Source organism: Galendromus occidentalis, unplaced genomic scaffold (assembly GCF_000255335.2).
Source record: "Galendromus occidentalis unplaced genomic scaffold, Mocc_1.1 scf7180000077469, whole genome shotgun sequence".
Lineage (NCBI taxonomy): Eukaryota > Metazoa > Arthropoda > Arachnida > Mesostigmata > Phytoseiidae > Galendromus > Galendromus occidentalis.
Window position 1 is genome coordinate 207,685 of NW_003805457.1, and position 19,600 is coordinate 227,284.

General features: G+C 51.0%; 1 protein-coding gene across 1 annotated transcript; it reads right to left on the reverse strand.

Annotated features, from left to right (window-relative positions):
* Positions 1-839: 839 nt before the first annotated feature.
* Positions 840-13,690, reverse strand: LOC100905436 (solute carrier family 26 member 6). The gene is made up of 16 exons (XM_018639981.1): positions 13,548-13,690; positions 7,548-7,670; positions 5,971-6,145; positions 5,583-5,863; positions 5,025-5,189; positions 4,614-4,735; positions 4,367-4,483; positions 4,106-4,259; positions 3,832-4,023; positions 3,457-3,552; positions 2,163-2,261; positions 1,976-2,053; positions 1,632-1,808; positions 1,302-1,494; positions 1,034-1,172; positions 840-945 (listed from the first exon to the last, which is right to left on the reverse strand). Exons 2-16 carry the CDS (start codon positions 7,659-7,661, stop codon positions 933-935), a joined length of 2,115 nt encoding a protein of 704 aa, XP_018495497.1. The 5' UTR covers positions 7,662-7,670; positions 13,548-13,690; the 3' UTR covers positions 840-932.
* Positions 13,691-19,600: the final 5,910 nt, after the last annotated feature.

Consider the following 19,600-nt stretch of genomic DNA (forward strand, 5'->3'; position numbering starts at 1 on the left):
ATGACGTCGAAACTCCGACCTCAGTCGCAAAACGCACGGGGCTCTCGGGTCGTCCATCCTGTCATCTCATCTCTCGCTGCTATACAAGTTTTCCAGAATCCTGTGTGAAGCGGGCGGCGCTTCTACTTTCACGAGCGGTGACGACTCCTCTAGAATCCCGATGAATGAACGTCCTCTGAACATGCATTTCCTCCAATCGTCGCCTCTATCATGAATATAAATAATGAAACGATATACTCGGGTAGGAACTAAAACCTTTGACAACTTCCTCTGGATGCGGGGTTGATCGGAATCCATCTCGAGCTCGGAGGAGCAAGAGATCAAACGGAGGCTTCAAACTCGCTCTCGGGAATGGGGTTGATCGCATCAGGGGAAAGTCTACAGAGTATTCCGTCCCTACTCAACATGTGCGTGAACCAATCGGCCTGTCTTTGTCGATTTCTTCTGCGATATCTACTCGAGAAGGACACGTGCTCCCGTCGTTCAGGGGCGCGGGAGTGACATATCACTCACGTAAATACGTGAAGACATCGGCTGTCGTGTATGCTTACAGTCTATTTCGCTCCTAATGGACTCGAGCCGCAATCTGGAGCGAATATTCGAGTTCAAGAATTGAACGCGTGAGAGTGAACCTTCGGAGATGAAAGATTGATCGTAAGGCAGCGCTTGTCTACCGGTGAGTCTTAGCACCACTCTGTACGTGGTGAACAGGCATTTCGTAAGACACGTAGGATATAAATGCGATAAATTCTCGTGGGCTCGCGGTGAAAGCATTCGGAAGAAGGAAGGGATCGGCGGTCAGGTGGAATCAATCCGCCTGCCGCTCGTCGGTTCGGGGACAATGTTATCCATGAAATGGACTGTACAGCTTTGAACGCGCTCCAAGGGAGCACTCCTCGTATCAACTCAGAGTCTGTGTGATCCCGTCCGGCTCAGAGGGAAGCCCTGCAAGAGAGTTGCTCTCGTTCTAATCCTCCTCTATCTGGTCGCATCCGATCATTCACAATAACCGGGGAAACAGCGAAGAACTCACACAACGGAGATGATCTGCGGCTGCGTGATACCCGGAGTAATGCGGACAGCACGGACCGCGTCGTATACGGTGGGATAGAAGTTCGACGGAGAAAGGTCCTCGACCACTCCACATTTTTTCAAGAAGCGGAAGAGATTGGCTACAAGAAGGAGGAAGAGGGGGGAACACATTATTTCGCAGCTCTTCGGTTATCATCCTAATCCCGGATCGTATATGTACGCGGCTGATCTATCTCAGCATATTGCTAGCTCAAGGGATTGATCCTTACGTGTACAGGCAGCTATGGAGACGTGGATTCCCACAGAAGTCAGGTCCCTCGTGATACTTTTCAACATGTTTGAGGAGCTCCCGTCCATCCACGAGACTCGGGATAGGTCGAAAACGATATCCGTCGGGACCGGCACCACATTATTTTTGCTAACTTCCAGGGTTGTCACGCATCTCTCGTACACCTGAGTCTCCTGCGATTCGGGGGACTTATTCAAGTTTTTTCGAGTTCTCTCTCTGTATCGCTTGAAAGCTTCTAGGAATGAGACACATAGCCTTCAGGAACAGAGGAAATTATTGCTCCCGGAGCTCGTCCGCGAACCGTTCATACCTTGGCAGCTTGCAGGCTGTCTTGAGAATCGTTCTTGATTGCTTTCTTGATCGCTCGTCGGAGCTGCTTCACTGTGAATCCAAGAGTTTCATAGAGCTTCTCCCTAAAGAACTCGGCGTTCGCGAAATGCAATGGTCCGCCGAAGTGGAAGATCTTCACCCCGGGAACTTCGGTAACCTGAACATGATCACGGTACTCTTAGCTTATTCCGAAGGAAAGATAACGCGGGAGGAATGGGGAGCTGGGTCCTCCTCTCTCTCAAGTTTTGCACAGCTTCGACCGAAGTCGGAAATATCCACCAATAAGGGAGCGGACTCAGATGGACGCCGAAATTTCCCGCTCACCCTTTTGTAACGTTTCGCGGGCACGAAGAACTCTGTTCCGGGAACTTGACCCATCAAGCAGGTTTTCGGATGTTGAACCTATGGAGTAGGGAAAAATTCAAGAATTAGGCGGTGTCAATACGATGCGATCAATCGATTGAATACCGGGGAGTCTAGATCGCGCTCGGAGCATGAGGTCTTGCCTTACCTTGTACACAAGTGTCATAAGGGAGAAGACAACTCCGACGATCAGACCCGACACGACATCGAGGGCGATGGTCGCGACAAATGAAACCAACCAAACTTGCTGTAATAGAAGGCGAAAATCTTAGAACTGAGCCGGGGAATACGCTATCATCGGGGTCTCGCGATCGCTGACCTCGGGAGAAATGGCGCATAGCATTTCTTATAAAATCCCTTGAAGCTGATGATATACGGCTCAGGAAGATCGAACAAAGACACTAAGAGCAAACTCCATCGGACGGAAGCCTCTCCTGAGGTTTTCCCGGTGTATTCCTCGCTCGAGATCCCGAACGGTTGTTCGCATGTGATACACGTCGCCCTCCTCTCAGTCTTCCCGAAGACAAGGAAAGCCATTGATTCTCTATCTAGAAATCCTTAGCCGGAAATCCCGACCGCTGGGGAACCTTCGAGCATGTCGACGACATGGGATCTCGAGATCGTGATCTCCAGACTTCGGATTCCGAACTGGCTGCTGCATTGCTTGCACAGCGCAGAAGTATGGGCGATATTGACCTTTTCGGCGGCTCATGAGCCGCGAGTCCGCTCGAAAGAAATTCCGTCTTCGGGATCGATCTCGGGCAAATGGAAAATCGGATAAAAGTTTCGGATGATCGCAAAGTCCGACGTCGACAAGGCCGAAGGCATGTGATGCTTTTGAGCTAGATGGACGCGGGAAATTCTCGCATTCAAGAGTGCCTAGCTGTCGCGCTCACGGTCAGTGACGTCCACCGAGCTTGCGGAGAGCTGTCCTAAAATGTTATTTGTCGATCGCTCAACGACTCAGTATTTCCGAAGGGAATTTTCAATGCCGCTGTCTGCCTGGAACGTCACGCGCTCGTAACGGGACACAGGTAAACTACTCATCGGATTCCTTTCATCCCTTTCTGAATCGTTCCCCTTCCGTGATCGCATGTTGATTTTCGGAGCGGCCTGAAGGCTTACCGAAGGTTACTGAATTGAAAGGCTGGGCTCATTTTCGAACTAACAGTGGAACCTTTTTTCGAGGGAGACGCTCCTCATTCTCTTTGGAAACACGTCCGCGACGTCAGGTTACGCTCAATCCACGTGGCCTATTCGTAGCCGATCGCAAGGTCATCTGAGTAAGCCCGCCAGCCAGCATCTCTCCGTAGAGTACTCCGATGTCTGGCTGTCGAGTTCGATCGCGCGCGCATTCTGCACATTATTCCACGAACAGATCGCTCGCGACGAGTATTCCGATCGGATGACGTTCTGACGAAAATGCCGATATTCTTACTCACCCCATCGATTCTGGATAAATCCCAGTACCGCTTGAAGTCTTGAACCTGCATCACGATTTTCTTCAGAGATGTGACGATGATAGCGGCGAGGACGCACTAAGAAGCGAGGAAGGGGTAAGGAGGTTAGACCTCACGGAGAAACGTTGGACGCCACTCTCTATTTATGGATCATCTTCACACGATCTCGTCACGAATCCTCGAATTTCGTCAGTGCGACAGGCGCAAGCGGGAGCGACCGATTCTGAGCGTCGCATCTAATTCTAGAGCATGATCCTAACTTCACATATGTTGACAGCATATTATGTCCTAAGAAAATATTATGCTGTCGATGCATATCGAAGTTCTTTTTGATTTCATTGGAACGTCTGCACTCACGACCGGTAACTGTTCGAGGTAATGCCCCAGGAAGAGCACCATGAACAAAATAATTAAGATGTTCACGACTGAAACGATTTGCGTTTTTCCGCCTGCGTTCTCCTGAACTGCACTCCTGGGCACCGAAGCAGCGATAGGGAAACACGAGAAGAACGATGACCACATATGAGACAAGCCCAGAGCGAGGAATTCCTGAAACAATTATTCGAGAGTTGTCGTCGTCAGATATGAGCCCCGATCGGAAAATACCTACTCAGTCCTTCGCGAAACCTACCTGATTGGCGTCGACCTCGTAGCCGTGTCTCTGTCCGAAAATTCTACCAAGCGAAAGAGTAATAGCAAAGGACACGACCGCCATCGCGAAGGCGTCGACCCAAATCAATTCAAGAAGAGCCGGGTTGAAGGTCGGAGCTCGTGGAACCGGCAGCCTGGAATAGGACATAACGGCGTTATGAAACTCCTTCCCGTGTTCTCGTCGGCGGAATGAACCACGTGACCTTCGATCGAGGCCTTTGACCTTGGAATATTGTCCTACTTTTCTGGAATCTCCCCGACAACTTGAATTCCGTAGCTTTTCTCGAACTGCATGAAATACGAGACCGCCGTGAACAGAACCACCGTGACCAACTCGACTGGCAGCGGCAAACCGCATCTGGGAAAAACATCACGCGTAGTTAGAACAATTCATCTCATTGCAATCCATAGCGGCAAACAACGAGCCTTTGTCGACGTCGATGCCGCGTCTGAGAGAGCTGTAATTACAGCTCTGCCGAGAAACTCACTTGCGTACGGCGATGGGATCGGGAACGATTTTCACGAATAGTATGAGTGAAATCGCTATCGTTGAAACGATGAGTGTCGGGTAATGTGTTTCTGCGATATGTGCCCAGAATGCCACACATGTCTGAAATGACGGAGCGCGACGCGTTGACTATTTAGGATATGATCAAAATCAGCTATAGCAATCTCACGCCTGATAAAAATGGTGCTCCACACGCCGGCGTTTATTCTGCCTATGAAGGATGCGAGCAACCAAACGAGCCTATGTGGGACTCATGCATCGCTATCAATTATTATTTCATTGGATGTGTACGTAGACTCTTCTCAGGATGCAATGGGCTTCCTGTGTCTCCGGTCACTGGCTCGAGACGGAGACGGCGGCCGAGACTCCAAGAGGCGTCCGGGAAGCTCACCTTGTACACAGTGAACATTCCTGAGAAATGAGGGATCGTCAGGCCGAATATCGACCCCATCTGGGATAGGGCAACTTGCACAGCGACCCCGGTAGCAAATCCGTTCACCATTTGCTCAGAGAGGAAAACGTTGAGGCTCCCCAAATTCAACAAGCTGAAGACGAGCTGAAATCAGAAGGTTTTGCTCTGATCGCGTGACATGAGTCGAGGACACTGTGGAGAAGAAAGTCGAGAGCCGCATTTCCTCGATTGCGTTGAAAACGGGGAAAATGAATTTGACGACCTCATCATGAGAAAACGATCGGGGCTGCGAGCAAGGACGAAAAATTCGTCACTCCGATCGGGAGGCAACAGAAGGATTTCGAATTTACTAGAACTCCCTCCCCGGAACCGAGCTTGGAAGTGGGAGGCGCTTTATTTTCACAATTCAGCGGGTCGATTCCCTCGTTGTTACGGAACGATGTTCTCGAATTAATAGCTGGTCGCAAGGAGGCTCGCGACTGTTATCTGAATCGAATGTATGTTCTCGTGTCTGCAAGGACTTCTTTCTCCACTCACTTGAATAATTCCGACGGTCACGCACAGAGTCGAGGTGACTTCTTGAACGGAGAAGCCGTTGCCGTTAGCTGCGTCAACGACGTCGTGTACGGGATGGGAGGTGTGAGACATGTCGCCGACGATTTGGCGAACAACTCCTCCGGTCATCATGGAAACTATAGCATCGGCACCGACCGATGCCTGTCGTACGGTTCCGAAGAGGATGTAGATCATCATGGGGAACATGGCATTGTACAGAGCGAAAACTGGGGGCACCGCCGCGAGGAGCGTGTATCCCAAACCTGGATATAATTACGGAAATGAGTTCTTCTATCTCACAATATCGGCGTCGTTAAAAGATCGTTCGAAATGAAGCCGAGCGCTCGTTAATGTTGCGCTGGAGACCTACTTTGAGGAACTTGGAACATGGCAACGGTGAATCCGGTGACAATATCGGGAAGGAGGTAGTCCTTCACGCGGTACGAGGAAAGCCACGTTATCACGGGAAACAATCGTATCGTTGACTGTTGCACCTTCGATGCGGAAGGGGTCATCGAGCGCGCGATAGTCTTCCATCGATGGTTCTACAGAAGAAAACGTTCGATTGGAATAACTGCACCGTGGATTCTCAGCTACGTTACGATACGAAGCGGCCTGAATTGCGCGAACTCATGAATCCCCCCGCATCGATTTATCAGCTTTCCGGGAATCGTCAATCGACGCTCCATGTTTCGAAGAAGCGAAGGGCTTGCATGCGTACGCTCCTTACACTTGTCCCATGCATGTTCTCGATCCGTTCTCAAATACAAACGTTTACATCCATTGTCGCGCTGGATCATTCAAATACTCAAGGCTCTTCCAGCCATGACTCATAGCTTCACGAACAGGAATAGACAGGAATAAAGCCGACGATAATAACTTCGAGCATCGTTGAAGCAACGATAATGTGCTCTGAGCAGTGCAGAGAATTCCGTTCTCATATCGAATTTAGATTTCTCACCCTCTAGGGATTTTTTCAGGCGCAAAAGTCTGGTCAGTGAACCGGACAAGAGGACTTCCATTTGGGCCCAGGAGAATTGACGGAGACGACGTTCTAGTCTTGCGAGTCATGAACTCATATCGACCGTGAACCTGGTACCTGCAGGATCTCGGACCGTCATCCGATCCGCGGAATGAACGGTTAGAGATGTGGATCGACTTCGAACATCGATAGAAGTTCTGCTTGGAAGCCATCCCCCTATCTCTGTCGCTGGTACGAAAGCACGCAGCGTTGCCACATGCCAAGGTGCTTCACTGATTTTTCTGGTCGTACAGAATTCCGCCGCCACTCCGACGGGGTGTTTCACGAGTGCCCAGATGATTAGCATTGAAGCGGTTTCAAAATCTCTCCGTACGAGACATTGAAAACGGAACTTATGGCGTTCCTTGCAATGTCGGCGTGATGGACAGTCCATGTGGGAGCGTCTCATCGGCTGAAAAACGCAACCGATACGGCGCGCGGAGAACAGAATCCGGCGGTCATCATGGAATCAGCCAGAGCTCGCTTCGGCGAACAAGGCTGACGAAAATTCTAAAAACAATACGTCGATTCTACGACTCGAGTAGAGATCCGTCATTGATGTGTTTCACCGTTTACAATCCCACCAGCGGCTTAGAATCTCCAAGCGATAACTCCGAGAGGCAGTGTCGTGGAATGCCACTAGGAATATCCGAACTCGTAAAATGAGTGTAATACCATTCCAGAGTGATGAACTGTTTGGTAGCAGTTCTCCCAGAAGCGGAGGAACTTATCAGCGGACTCATGTTTTTCCAGGAGGCTAGTACAGACCCTTGCACAATGGAATCGCTGCACGTCAAACGAGAGGTCCGTGGATGACTTGTTGGACTCTTTTGACAGCTGCGGAACACAGCGTTCTGCGCTGGCAAAGTCTGAGAAAAGCGTTTTTTTTTGCGTGAGAAGCGGCTTGCGGGAAAAAATGAGCTTACCTTTTCTTTCGGAACCTCGCTATATGCATCACCGAGTCCGACGTGAGTGTACGGGTCTCTCGTCGGCGCGCCCCGTTGCGCATTTTGATAATTCTGTCGGTGGAGATCATCCATGTTCAACTTCTGCAAGAAAATATCACTTGAATCAATGATTGAGCCACGTGATATCGTTTCCATTCCCGGGACGAATCCTAGCTTCCCATGTACCCGATCGACTCGAACCTGGAGAATTTCGACCCGAATTCAGGGAATCGATACTTGGAGCACCGCCCACCAACGCTGAAGAAGCTCGAGGCCATAAAGACTCGCAGAGCAAAACCCCGCGTCGCATGCCTCCGCAAACGCTCTCGTGAAGGGAAACACGCATTCTTTCGTCCTCGGATTCCGAAAGCCGTCCCTAGAACCAGCTGAGCTGTGTCTAAGATTGAAAGCACGCCGGGTTCGTTAAGTAGTCGCCATTTGAATCACATGGTGACTTGGTGATTCTCAATGTCATGTGTTCTCCTCGCATTATGCTAGACAGCTGTGCTTCAAGAACAATGAGCAGCGGCACAATTTCATTGAAATCGATAAGAGTGATCCCGGATGAAAGAGAAGACAGCGCGCATCAACATGTTTCGTTGAACTGTGCGCAGAACGTCTAAACCAGAAAATGCACACCCTGCCCGCCGATTTTTTCATTAAAGTGCAAGATTCGTTCGCTTGAGAGTCTGGAAAAGTAAGGCGCTGTCGGAATCGCTTGACTTGATCGGGAGACTCGAAGCGTTTTTCAGTCCAACTCACGCTCCGAGACTTAGAGATCTTTGCTCCGGAGTTACTGTTGCGGAAAGACTAACAGCAACCGAAGGAGATGCGAAACTGACGGTCAAGGTCTCCATAGGACCTGCAGGGAAAATAGCACTGCTCGGTTCGCTGCCACCGTCTCAGTGCGGACGCGAGTTTCGGTATATCACTCCCAGAACGCCGTCAGCACGTCGCGTCTTCCGAGGAAGTCCTCAGAAACTCAGGTATCATTTTCCACTTCGTCGATGACACCCCGGAATTTTCTTGCATTTCTCTGTTTCGTTGCTCGTCAAGCTTTCAAGCTTCCCCCGGAGAGCGCCTCGATCTCCTCCCTTGCAGAGGTATCTCATGCGTCTGCGACGATGATGGTCAGGATAGGATCCGAAGGCTCGAGACTCGAGAGAAGCCATTCGGGATGCTCCGAGTACCCCCCGTGACCCAGCCATCTTCCCGAATCCATGAATTGATGCCTCCGGGATGGGGGCGCCCGACGAGGGCTAGAATCGCGGTCGGAACGCTCGATCGAATGCCGTGAGTCTTTGCCAGGTTCTTTACGAAGCCGTCGTTAATGTACCTGTATAACAGTGGCAGACGACCAGGGGCTTCGATGGTCTGACGCCATCGAGACAACAATGAATTTCTTCTATTGCATCGTGTACCTACTCAAAAACGGTCACCACGACAGCGACAATAAGAATCGCGGAAAAAGCAGCAATGGATGAAGACGTTCGGAGTTCCCTAAAGCTAATTAGAGGCGATTGTTGTGGCTCGCAGAATGCCCAGTTCCATCGAGGAGCCGGTTGCCAGGTGTCAAGTTGTCAGAGTGCTTTGTCAGTAGGAGGATCAAGCCGACGCACTGAAACTGGCTCGATCAATCAGCTGGGCACTCAGCCGGCGTTCTCGCTCAGTCCCAGAAACCCGATGCCTGCCAGGAATACCTTTCCAACTGCTTCGGATAGTACTCCAGCCACGTATGCGGTGCCGCCAAACCACGCGAAGCTGTGCCAACACTGAGGAGAAACTGACAGTGAACTCGAAGGCCTATCACGGAAGTGTCAAAGACGTCGAATCTATTAGCCAATGAGGAAGAGCGACTCCCGTCGGCGAGGATTGGATAACAGTCCTCGGAAAATGGAGAGCAGAACTGTTCGAGACTGGGAAATCGATCTTCGGAATTATCTCTGACTCCCCCGCGAAATCGGAATTCCATCTTAGATAACTTTCCGCGGAGGAGACTGCACTCCAACCATAAGAGGATCCGGGCAATGGAGGTGGGTAGTCTACGATCCAGTGCCGAAGGGAATACAGAGAGCGACTCGTGGTCGAACGGTCGCGGGCATCGCGCATAATGATCAGAATCAGCGGAGGTACCTAAGTGTCACGCGAAGGGGAAGTCGAGGAACGTTTGCCACCCGCAGCGTGAATGAATCGCAGAGGTCGCGATGTCTCTACGTTTACAGCGGGCTTTTCTCAATGACGACGTCCCGTGAATGAAGTGTCGTTATAAGCGGAACGTTTCGTCACTGACGAAGGAAACAGCGATGGCAGCAGCGGCAACGACGTTAGCGTATCAGTATTTTCAGTCATTCCTACTTGACGTCGATTATTTCAGCTCCAATGTCACCGTGGATCGTAAGTGCTCCGCCAATCACAATGAGAATAGTTCAAAGAAGTGTCATGAAGGAGAAATCATTGAGAGCTTTCATCAATGGATTTCGATTCGATCATTGATACGCATATTAAAAACGAAGCCGAATTAGAAAAGCGTAGATGCAAGTGTCTTGAATTGTTCCGCGCTTTTCAAATATGCCCATTGTACGAAAGCGAAAAGAGGGAGAGATCGGACCGTGATGCATATCCGTCGATGAGCAGCAGCTCGAATCGATCTTGAATCGGAACAATGGACCTGAACCCTACCGCTTGTGCGATTTGAGGAACTCCGATGTTTCTACGGAGTTCGAGCTGCTGCGGATGACGCAGGACGTCGCGTCGGCTCGTTATAATTTTCTGACACGTCCGAGTTCCGTTCTACCTGCTCGTGAATCGGGATTCCAATGCAAATAGTTTTCTTCTGTTTCTGAGGCCGAATAAAAAGTCCACATTCAGATCAAGTTCGCTTTGTTGAGGCTCGCTTCATTCTCTGCGATAAGTGCCGCTCGCGCCCCGACGAGGATCCCGACCCGAGGGAAGCGCGTGCGGATCGCGCTCTTCCTCGCTGACAGGCCCGCGTGTGTCGAAAATGTTTCCGAAGTTGCTGGAGCTGAGGATTCTCACTCCACTGCGGATGCGTCGTTAAGCGGTGGAGAGAGAGCGGTCAGTGCGCGAACCTTACTTTCGGCGGGTCGGGTGTCTGATTGATCATTAAGTCTCGGTAACGACGTACACGAGCGGAAATTTTCATCAGAATAGCGCAATGAGCGCCTCTTCATCCACCCTCTAGGATGAGAGGAGGAATAACCGCGCGGCCACAGTCATTGCACTTCCTCTCCAAACTCTGAAGCGAGGAGTGCCAAGAGAAAATTCAACCTTCGATGAATAAGTGGAAAACACAAAAAATTCTGCATGCTTTAGCTGTCAAACAATCATATAACTCTGGAGGAGCGAGGCTGCTGCGTAGTCGGTAGATGGTGAGTGTTTGAGCACGCCTCGCATTTCGAGAATGGTCATCGCGAGCTCTGGGGAAGGAGTTGATTGTCTCTCGTTTCGGTCCGAGACTTCACGAGCAAGTGATCAATTGCTTGATCTCTAGAAATATCAAGGGGCCGACCACCTGCAGACGCCCCCGTAGTATAATCTCTGGAGGCAACGTCGATTCCTCGATCAATCGACTTCCGATCGCAAGCCCTCATCTCACGGCAAGAACCTTCGAGCTCTTCAGCCAGGGCAAAGGCTCGCCCACTCCTGCAATGGAAGGGGGATAGACACGAACGGACATACACAGAGGCTTGAGCAGAGACAGACCGGGCCACCTCAAATCAACCAGGCTAAAACGATCGACTCAGTAGGAAGCCATCAATATCTTTCGTGATTGGTGATTGGAGCGACGTCCCTCTAGTGGATCATGCAGATTCATTGCGTGAAGTTCGGCGGTTTGCCTGCAGCAGACGTAAATCTTCGCTTGCACGCGCCTGACGTCCTCGTGCTGAGAATCGGTTCGAAACCGGAAGAATATATTCCAAGGATAGGAGCTAGCCAGGGGCAAAGGCTCGCGACTGAACCGAGCCGCTCCCATCGCTCGACCTAATTCGTTCCCGTAGCTCCTCGAGGACTCAAGATGATGCTTCAAAGAGCGTAAACGAAGACGGTCATCCAAGTCAATGCTGTCAGCTCTGAGTGAGGGGACTCTTGCAGAAGTCCTCGCACGACTTGTGACCAACGACCAGATCCGAGCGTGAGGTCGGCATCGAGACGCCTCTCAAGAAACTAGTGCGCGATCGGCTTTGTAGACGTCATGATTCTGTTTCACTTGGGAGATCGCTTGTATGCTGCCTATACGTCGCTTGGAGCTGTGATAGGCGACTACGCGGGACGGTCAAATAATCTCTTACGTTCTCGGATCCGCTACCGTCACGGCTCATGGACTCCAGGAGCGGGAAACAGACATTCCTCGAGAGCCGGATCTTTGTTGATCAACATCGGAGTCCTACTACGTCTGTGGAATCTACGGTAGGATCTTGACTCTGCGGTGACGTAGCGTCTCCTATTTACGATTGGTCCATTCAATATATCTACTCCAAGTTCACGCCTCCAAGTTCATCCTCGTCTAGTTCGAACGGTGATTCGACAACATCAATTCCGCGTAGTGCGCACATGCGAAATCAGTGACGTTCGAAGCGGCGGGTTTCCCAGATAATTGTAATTCTGAACCCAAGGGATCAATTCGACCTCATCGCACGGTTCGATCGGGAATTAGAAACCCATCGATCGTATCGATGGGTTTCTAATAGGATCGTTCGAGGAGACAGCTGTCAGAAGCGAGTGAAATGTTAATACGGGCACTTGTCCCCTTTCGTGTGGGAACGAGAAATCGAAGCGCAACTCTTCTCGACAGGGAGAAACGGGAATACAAGAAAACCAGCTCCACAGAATGCCATCAGATTTTCGTGCTGATATCGAGTGTTCAGCCTTTCTTCGACCGACCTTCGGTGTCACAAAAAGCATCGGAGCAAGCTTTTCGAGAATTCATTGTGAACATAAGTTGGACCATTCACGATTGAGGATTACGACGATTTCAACGAGTTAGGATTACCTCACACCGTAGGCGACCACGAACGGGACAACACTCGTGAGAAAAGGGGGAAAGTCGAAGAAAAGGTGACAGTTCTAGCTGTCAACAAAACACCGAGTGGCGGAAGGGCGGTCTGAGGACTGAGCGTCCAAGTGACGGTCGTATTGAATAACTGACCGACCGAGCGCGCAAGTGACCAAGACTCAGACAGACGATGAGTGTTTAAGGCGTTTGGAAGTAAACCAAAACATCTGCAATTCAGCTTCATGTGTGAATTCACCCTCCCGTGGAAGTCAGCGCAGCCCTTATTGCTCTCAAATCCGGGACTTTCGTCAGGCCGACGTCCTTCTCGCACATCCGCCTCACATGTGTACAGTTCTAGTTCCATACCGAAACCAGAAATGTAAGGCTCCAATGCTGTTTATGGCAGAACGTAACTTTTCGCTCCGCGCGCGAGAGACATTCCTCTCTTGTTTTGGACAGAATGCCGTGAGCGCGTGAACCGCTCCAGAGTTCACGCCGGAAATCATGTTCTGACAGCCGGAAATTTTTCCGTCTCCCGTTTTTTCTACGAGAAAATGGCGACCTTCTCGACTGGAGTGTAGTGCAATCGATCATCTCCGCACGATATACGCTCTTAGCGATAGATGAGGACACATACCGTTCTTCAGAGTTTTTTTCCCGCAGACTTATCCATCCATACATGAATCCCAGACTCTAGTCTCGCACAGAAGAGAGACGCTCCGAATAACGGCGGATTATTGTGCGAATTCCAGTCAGACAGCCGGTCACTCACTCACTCAGAGAACACGGGAAGCGCCTGCGATTACGCAGATCACATGAACTTTCTGTGTGAATTCGGAAGAGGGAATGAACTCAAGTCGTTTATCTGTTCCGCTACCAACTGTCAAAGTTCTGCCAAGAGCGACCGACGTAGAATTTCCGCAGTCCCTCCGAGGTTAACGTCAAAGCGAATTTCGCCAACATACCCACGTGGAGCGAACTCCGTATCCTTCGCACAGCACTTGGCCACTGCTAAGTAACACCTCAGACGGAGTCAGTTGAGCAGCTGCAATTCACAACACCAGCACTGACAGTTTTGTTAGCTGCTTTTGAGGCCGATCAGTTAGAATTGCTGCTGCTTCCCGCGCTGAGATCTATGTAGACGGCACGACCGGGAAAGGATTCGTCAGAGAGGGAATCTGGCTGCCAGATGGCGCCTCCAGCGAAAGTCACGCAGAGTCTCTTGCATGACGATTCGAAAGTGTGCATTTTTTGTAGGCCTTCATGCCCCGGGATCGCCGCATGGCCTGGTCATGTGCTCTGCATTGCTGTCTGCTTGTTCAGCTCTTTTCTACGGGATGCACAGAAGTTTTCGCGCCCCCTGCTGTCTGTCCGTGACTAGAGAGTGGGCCATCGAGAGTCTTGCTCAGTCGATCGCCTCTGTCCTCTTCTGCTAGAGGTTACGCCTGCGAGCTATTACCAATCCGGCTGCTCGATTAGGTGCCGAGAGAATCTCAACAGACGATTCGGGATCCGCCCCGCTCGTCGAGAGAACTGGATTTTTAGAAAATAATTGAATCCTTCATTAGGTATCGAGGAACGCTTCTGGCCTTGATAGAGATCGGCGTGGGCGCCGAGCAACATGTCAGCAGAAAAAAGAATTGCCTTCCGAGAACGAGACCATGGATACCCTCTAAGGTCAACCTACGAGCTCTGCGACGAACGGTTCGGAAAACAAGCCGCCGTCGGAGCCTCAAGATCTATTTCCGATGTCCTTGGAAGCCATGAGGACGTTGGAGGTGGATAGAGCGGCGCAATGCCGCGAACTCTTTGTTCGTCGTCGGGCTCTCCTCGTCTCCGATCGGAAACGCGCTCGACGGCCGTCGCCATTCGCTCCCTGTCTCAGCGTATCTGGAATAGTGTATGGAGAGCTGGACGCAAATAGAGTCATTCTACGGAACAATCGGACAACAAACATCGGCGGAGTCGACTCATTGTGGTGGTTTCCAGAGAGGCATTGACGCTGCAGCTCAGATGATGCGTATCTGATGAACTCCGAAAACAGCTTTTACACTCTGACATCTGTATTGGTCGGCGACGGATGTCAAGTTCAGCGGAGCTTTGCACTCGGGATCGTAATCATGAACAGCCCAATTCAGATCGATCGCAAAAAGCGCAATTGATAGCGAAATCGACGGTTTGTCTGGTTAGGGGAGGGGCAACGTGGGATCTCGGTCCGCTCCGAAAGAGAAACAGCGCCCGGAGTGCAAAGCCTGGAGTCTCTCTTAGCATAGGGGGTCATTTCATTCTCTAGCCAAGCCTCTGCAGTTTAGCTCAGAAGATCACGATAGCGGTCATCACGATTGCAATCTGATGAGTGCTTTTCCTTAATACCGGTGTTTTCGGACACCGGAACATGGAGCAGAGAAGCTTCCCCATGGCGCTAAGCAAACCGATTGTACGTGAGTAGAATTTCGAAGTGGAAAATCCTTCCTTGGAACGCTTCCGGCTCCTCGGACATAGATTTCCCACGTGGTGGTTTCCGTCACTCCGGAATGCAATGAGCGGCATGCCGTACGTGGCGGCGTAACGTCAGTCATGTGATGCACTTCAATTCGATCGAGAGAAAAATCAGAGACACGGCCATTCAGATTTCTGATAAACTCGATAAACTGATTTCCGGCAGGTTTCTCTCGTGTTTGAAGCCCCGCCTCGATCATCGACTTCCTCCCATTCAGACACCGTCACGACCGGTTCAACCCGCCGTGCACGCGATCTTGACTGGGATTACCCTTTGAACTCGCGGGTATTCTCTAATTGAGAGAGCCGCGATCGCATCGCTAGATCTCGATATTGTCGCGGTCGGAGCCGCACAGCTCACCGGCACGTGATTCAAAGGCAACAAAGCACATGCTGAATTCTGTGCCGACGAGCAAACGAGAGGGATCAAGCTCCAAGAACGGCTCATGTGACAGAATCGAATCACTTCAACCCTTCCTCTTCATGAAATTCCGTCGGTCGGTACGCCGTCACCAGCTAAGTTTCATTATGGATCGCAATAAACTAGGGCGGGTCCGGAGTAGAGATTCATGCTTTGAGGAATATTTCGGAGAGCATCAAAAACGTCTCCTACTCGAGTTTTCCGAGTCGCTCGAAGGTCGAGAGCGAGAACAACACTCAACAGATGAAGTCTGAATTCTTAAGATGTTACCCCATCATTGTTTATGCAGCTATGCAACAAAGCTATTCGTGAAAACCTCGGACCGACCGCGAATGCAATTATCAGGTGCGGTTTTCTGACGATGACTTCAAACACGCGCCTTTGCTCATTGAGCTGTCTATGAGCCACATGCGCTCACTCGTAATTGATATGCGGCAGGAGCGCGTCTTCTGGGTACTCCACGTGCTCGACGCCGAAGTGTAGCTTCCTTGATATCGGCTGGCGGAGTATTCTTTCGAACTCTCATCCCATGAGTCGCAATGACGAAATTTTAGAAACTTTGTTGTCTGGCTGTCTCTGTCACCCACGCAATCGCAACGGCTCGCGTGCCTTCGAACAGGAGTAGCTAATATATCCAACGCAGTTCGTAAGCGAAGAATTTGAAAAACCACATGACATCACTCCTAGAATCATCGGCATGATCAGAGCGGCAGCTTCACGCGATTTACTGAAACAAAGCATGCATTCATCTCAATAGCGAGGTGATCTGAGGGCACCGAGCTCTGTGATCCAGCATTCCGATCATCTCACCGTTCCCACGAATCATATAGCCGGAGATCGCTCCGAAGGTCGGGCGCTAGTTTACCACTAACTCGGCCTTCCTGCAAGCCTGTCGAATCGAGACTCGAGCTCGCTGGCCGAAGTTTGGAATCACGTCGAGGTGTTGGCGCAAACTCATCGAGGTTCTCCCGACCGCACGGACTCATCGGCCATCTCGACAGTAGCATACGCGCCGTAATTTCCATCGATCCATGAGCTCCATTGGAACGATGCAAGCTATTCCGAGCAAGGATCTCCCGTGTGCATCACTCGAATGAACGGCTCAACAAGTCTTCCGTAAACTCCTCCTTCGCGGTGACCATAGTGAACGCTGTGCATCTTCGAATGGATCGCTGAGAACATGGTCTCAGACTCCACGCCCAAAAAGGATTCAGATGCTCACGCGGAGGAGCAAGGGGAGGAGGTCGTCCCCACGCCCTCTTAGAATCCCAGAAGAACATGAGACCTTGATACCGATGAATTCATCCGAGAGATCGATGGTGATACGGAAAGCTCCCCGGATTCCCCCTCCATGTGGTTCTCCTCGTTTGCATCCTCACGCTCCTCCAACCCGTCGAGTGCCCCGATCGAGGAAAGCTCTGCAGTTAACGTTGCGCGGACAGGCAATTGACCGGGTAGGAATCATTCGACGGTCGCTTTATAGCAGCTCCCAGGTACAAATTATGTGCCTCCTTATCCGCGTGTCTGTGATTGTTCGATACGGATCTGCGTGAGAGACTCTGCGTACGTTACCTTTGCCGCTGCTGGTGATGTTAGCGGTCACGCGAAAAATAGCTCCGATTCGCAGGCGACAGCCAGCCAGCCGTCGCCAGGATGCCAGTGGCCGTCGCAACTCTGGCATTGACGAAAAGCAGAAATGCTCGCTCCCTTGCGATATCGAGTTTTACGTCTTCTGATAAAACGGGTGTTAAATCGAAGCAAGTGTTACTGTCAACGGTTGAAGCCTTCCACCGGACTCACCGAATGCTGACCTTATGGTCGACCTTGGTTCACATCCGGTAGATAACTGTAGGATTTCATAATTCCCATCATTCCCTGAGAACCAAATGACCGAGCGTACGCTAGACAGGACAGACCGGGAGGTTTCGCTATCTGCGGATTTGGTTCACATGCGCCCCAGACGGATAATGGCGAGCAGAAAACTCCGGATGAATGAACGCCCGCGGCTTTCTCGCGGTCTCAGGATAATCCGCGTGGACCTCACGACACTTTCCGCTGAAAGTTCCTCGAAGTACAGAGCGCCCTTTCAGCGGAGCGACTCAGACCGAGAGGTGCGACAACCCTGAATCCGAATCGCAGTGGACTGCCTAAGTGCAAGGACTAGTTTTTGTTTCACTTTCAGTTGACCGGGTAGAAGTGCGAGAATTATGCGTGGTCCTGAGAGATATATTTTTTTAAGCAGGTATTCTGGATAGTTTTCTGAGCGCAAACTGTCCCTGATTGCCAATGTAGCAGAATGTCGTAGATTTTTTTACGTTTTACTCTCTTTTGAACGCCTTCAACTGTCCGGAAAATCGAATCAACTTTCCGAGGCGGAAGGTCAGTGGACGAGAAGGGAGAATTTCGTCCCAAATCCAGATCCTACCAGCAGTCGTGACTTGGTTTTTTTTTATTTTGACACCATCCCGCTTTTTCTGCCGGAATCCTCAGCGATGATCTCTCTGACGACATCCTCTGGGGGGGGATCTGATCTTCCCCGTCCGAATTTCTGTGTCAGGTCCTTCATTGATAACTTTTATATTTCCTGCGTCGGCACAGTCCGCGGGAGATTCGCTAGCCGCATCCATTCGCCTTGTCGCGAAGCATTGATCGACCGTCGACAAACCCCCGTGAGCACAGTGATTGAAAGTTCCGGAAAACCATTCTGAAACGAAACCCCGCTCCTGAGCTTCGACATCGACAGGCGGCCGAGATCAGTCGAAGGAATGCTCGGATGATCGGTCTTTCCGCCGTTCGACCGGGATTGCAGGACCCGCCTCCAAAGGTTCCTCATCCCTAGAGCGGCCGAGGAAAATATCGGTATACAACATCTAAGTACATTACGAAGACATCTAGACATGGCTCCCCTTCTCGATTAGCGGCCATTGGGACCTACGTTCACTACTCACACCTCAGGGTTCTCGACATGGCTCGGTGAAGTAGAACGTCAGCGTGTTATGCTGAGTGAAGTTTGAATTCACCCTTTGAATACGGCCCGAACGAATACTATTTACCATTCCGGTCAAGTCATCCGTCACGGCTCCCTCTCGGTGTCGAGAAGACTGTGTGCCGACCCGGATACTCCGAGTCCATCTGACTGAGTCGGGCGAGAAAATCTGAGCTGTTTGCTTCAAGTCGAGCTGAGCCGCAGGGACATCAATCGATAGCTGCGCGTAAGCTTCGTTGAGGGATCAAGGAGCTAAGGTTATGCAATGTTTGATTCTGCCGATTCTGTATCATAAGTGTTGAACATGAATCACTTGGTCATCGAACGGGTCTTTTCCTCCTCGCAATACGCTCATCAAGAGCGTGAGAAGCCAAGCAGTCTATCTGTATTTACGATGGCCCGTCCAAGAATGTGCACCGTCATGTTTCGCTTGTCGACTTCCGTGGAAAAAGTACCGGAGCTTCCAGTGAACCCTAACCGTGACTAGTCCGTGGGATCGGGATAAAATGCTGGAATCGAGATGACGACAAGCAATCAGCCGGTTCGAGTCGGGTGGGGACAAATTGAGTCGTCCAGCGGGGGCGACAGTAAACGGCCTCCTTTCTGAGAAAGGTTCCACAAGGCGGATCCCAACGTTGGAGGACGATGTCCAAATTGTCACGGCAATCTCGCTGATAGCTTTCCTGGCCCGCGGCTATCGCTGTCTGGGGGGGCGTCGGTTCATAGGTGCGCGAGCGTGAGTTCACGAGTCCGCGGGAAAGGGAGAGTCACTCCTGCATCGTGCCAGAGTACCGTAGCGTAGACTTTCCCAACTGGATCGGACTGCTTGACCGCAGCTTGAATGCATTTGACAGGTATTTTTAGCCGAGCATTATTCAAGGCCGGGGCAATAATTGACGCGGCAATCATTGGTCGATTCCTTCGTTCATCATCTGACAAGGGGTTCTGTCGAGAAATCATTGGAGGGCCGACCCCTTGTTGGGCAGTCAGAGAAGGGAATGCCGAACCCCACATCCCTCCACGAAGAAAGAGTCAGGCTCCTCTCTGTCGAAACTCCACCGTGTCGAAGAACGCTCCCAGAGTAAACGGCTCTCGTCGCTTCACTCACTCAT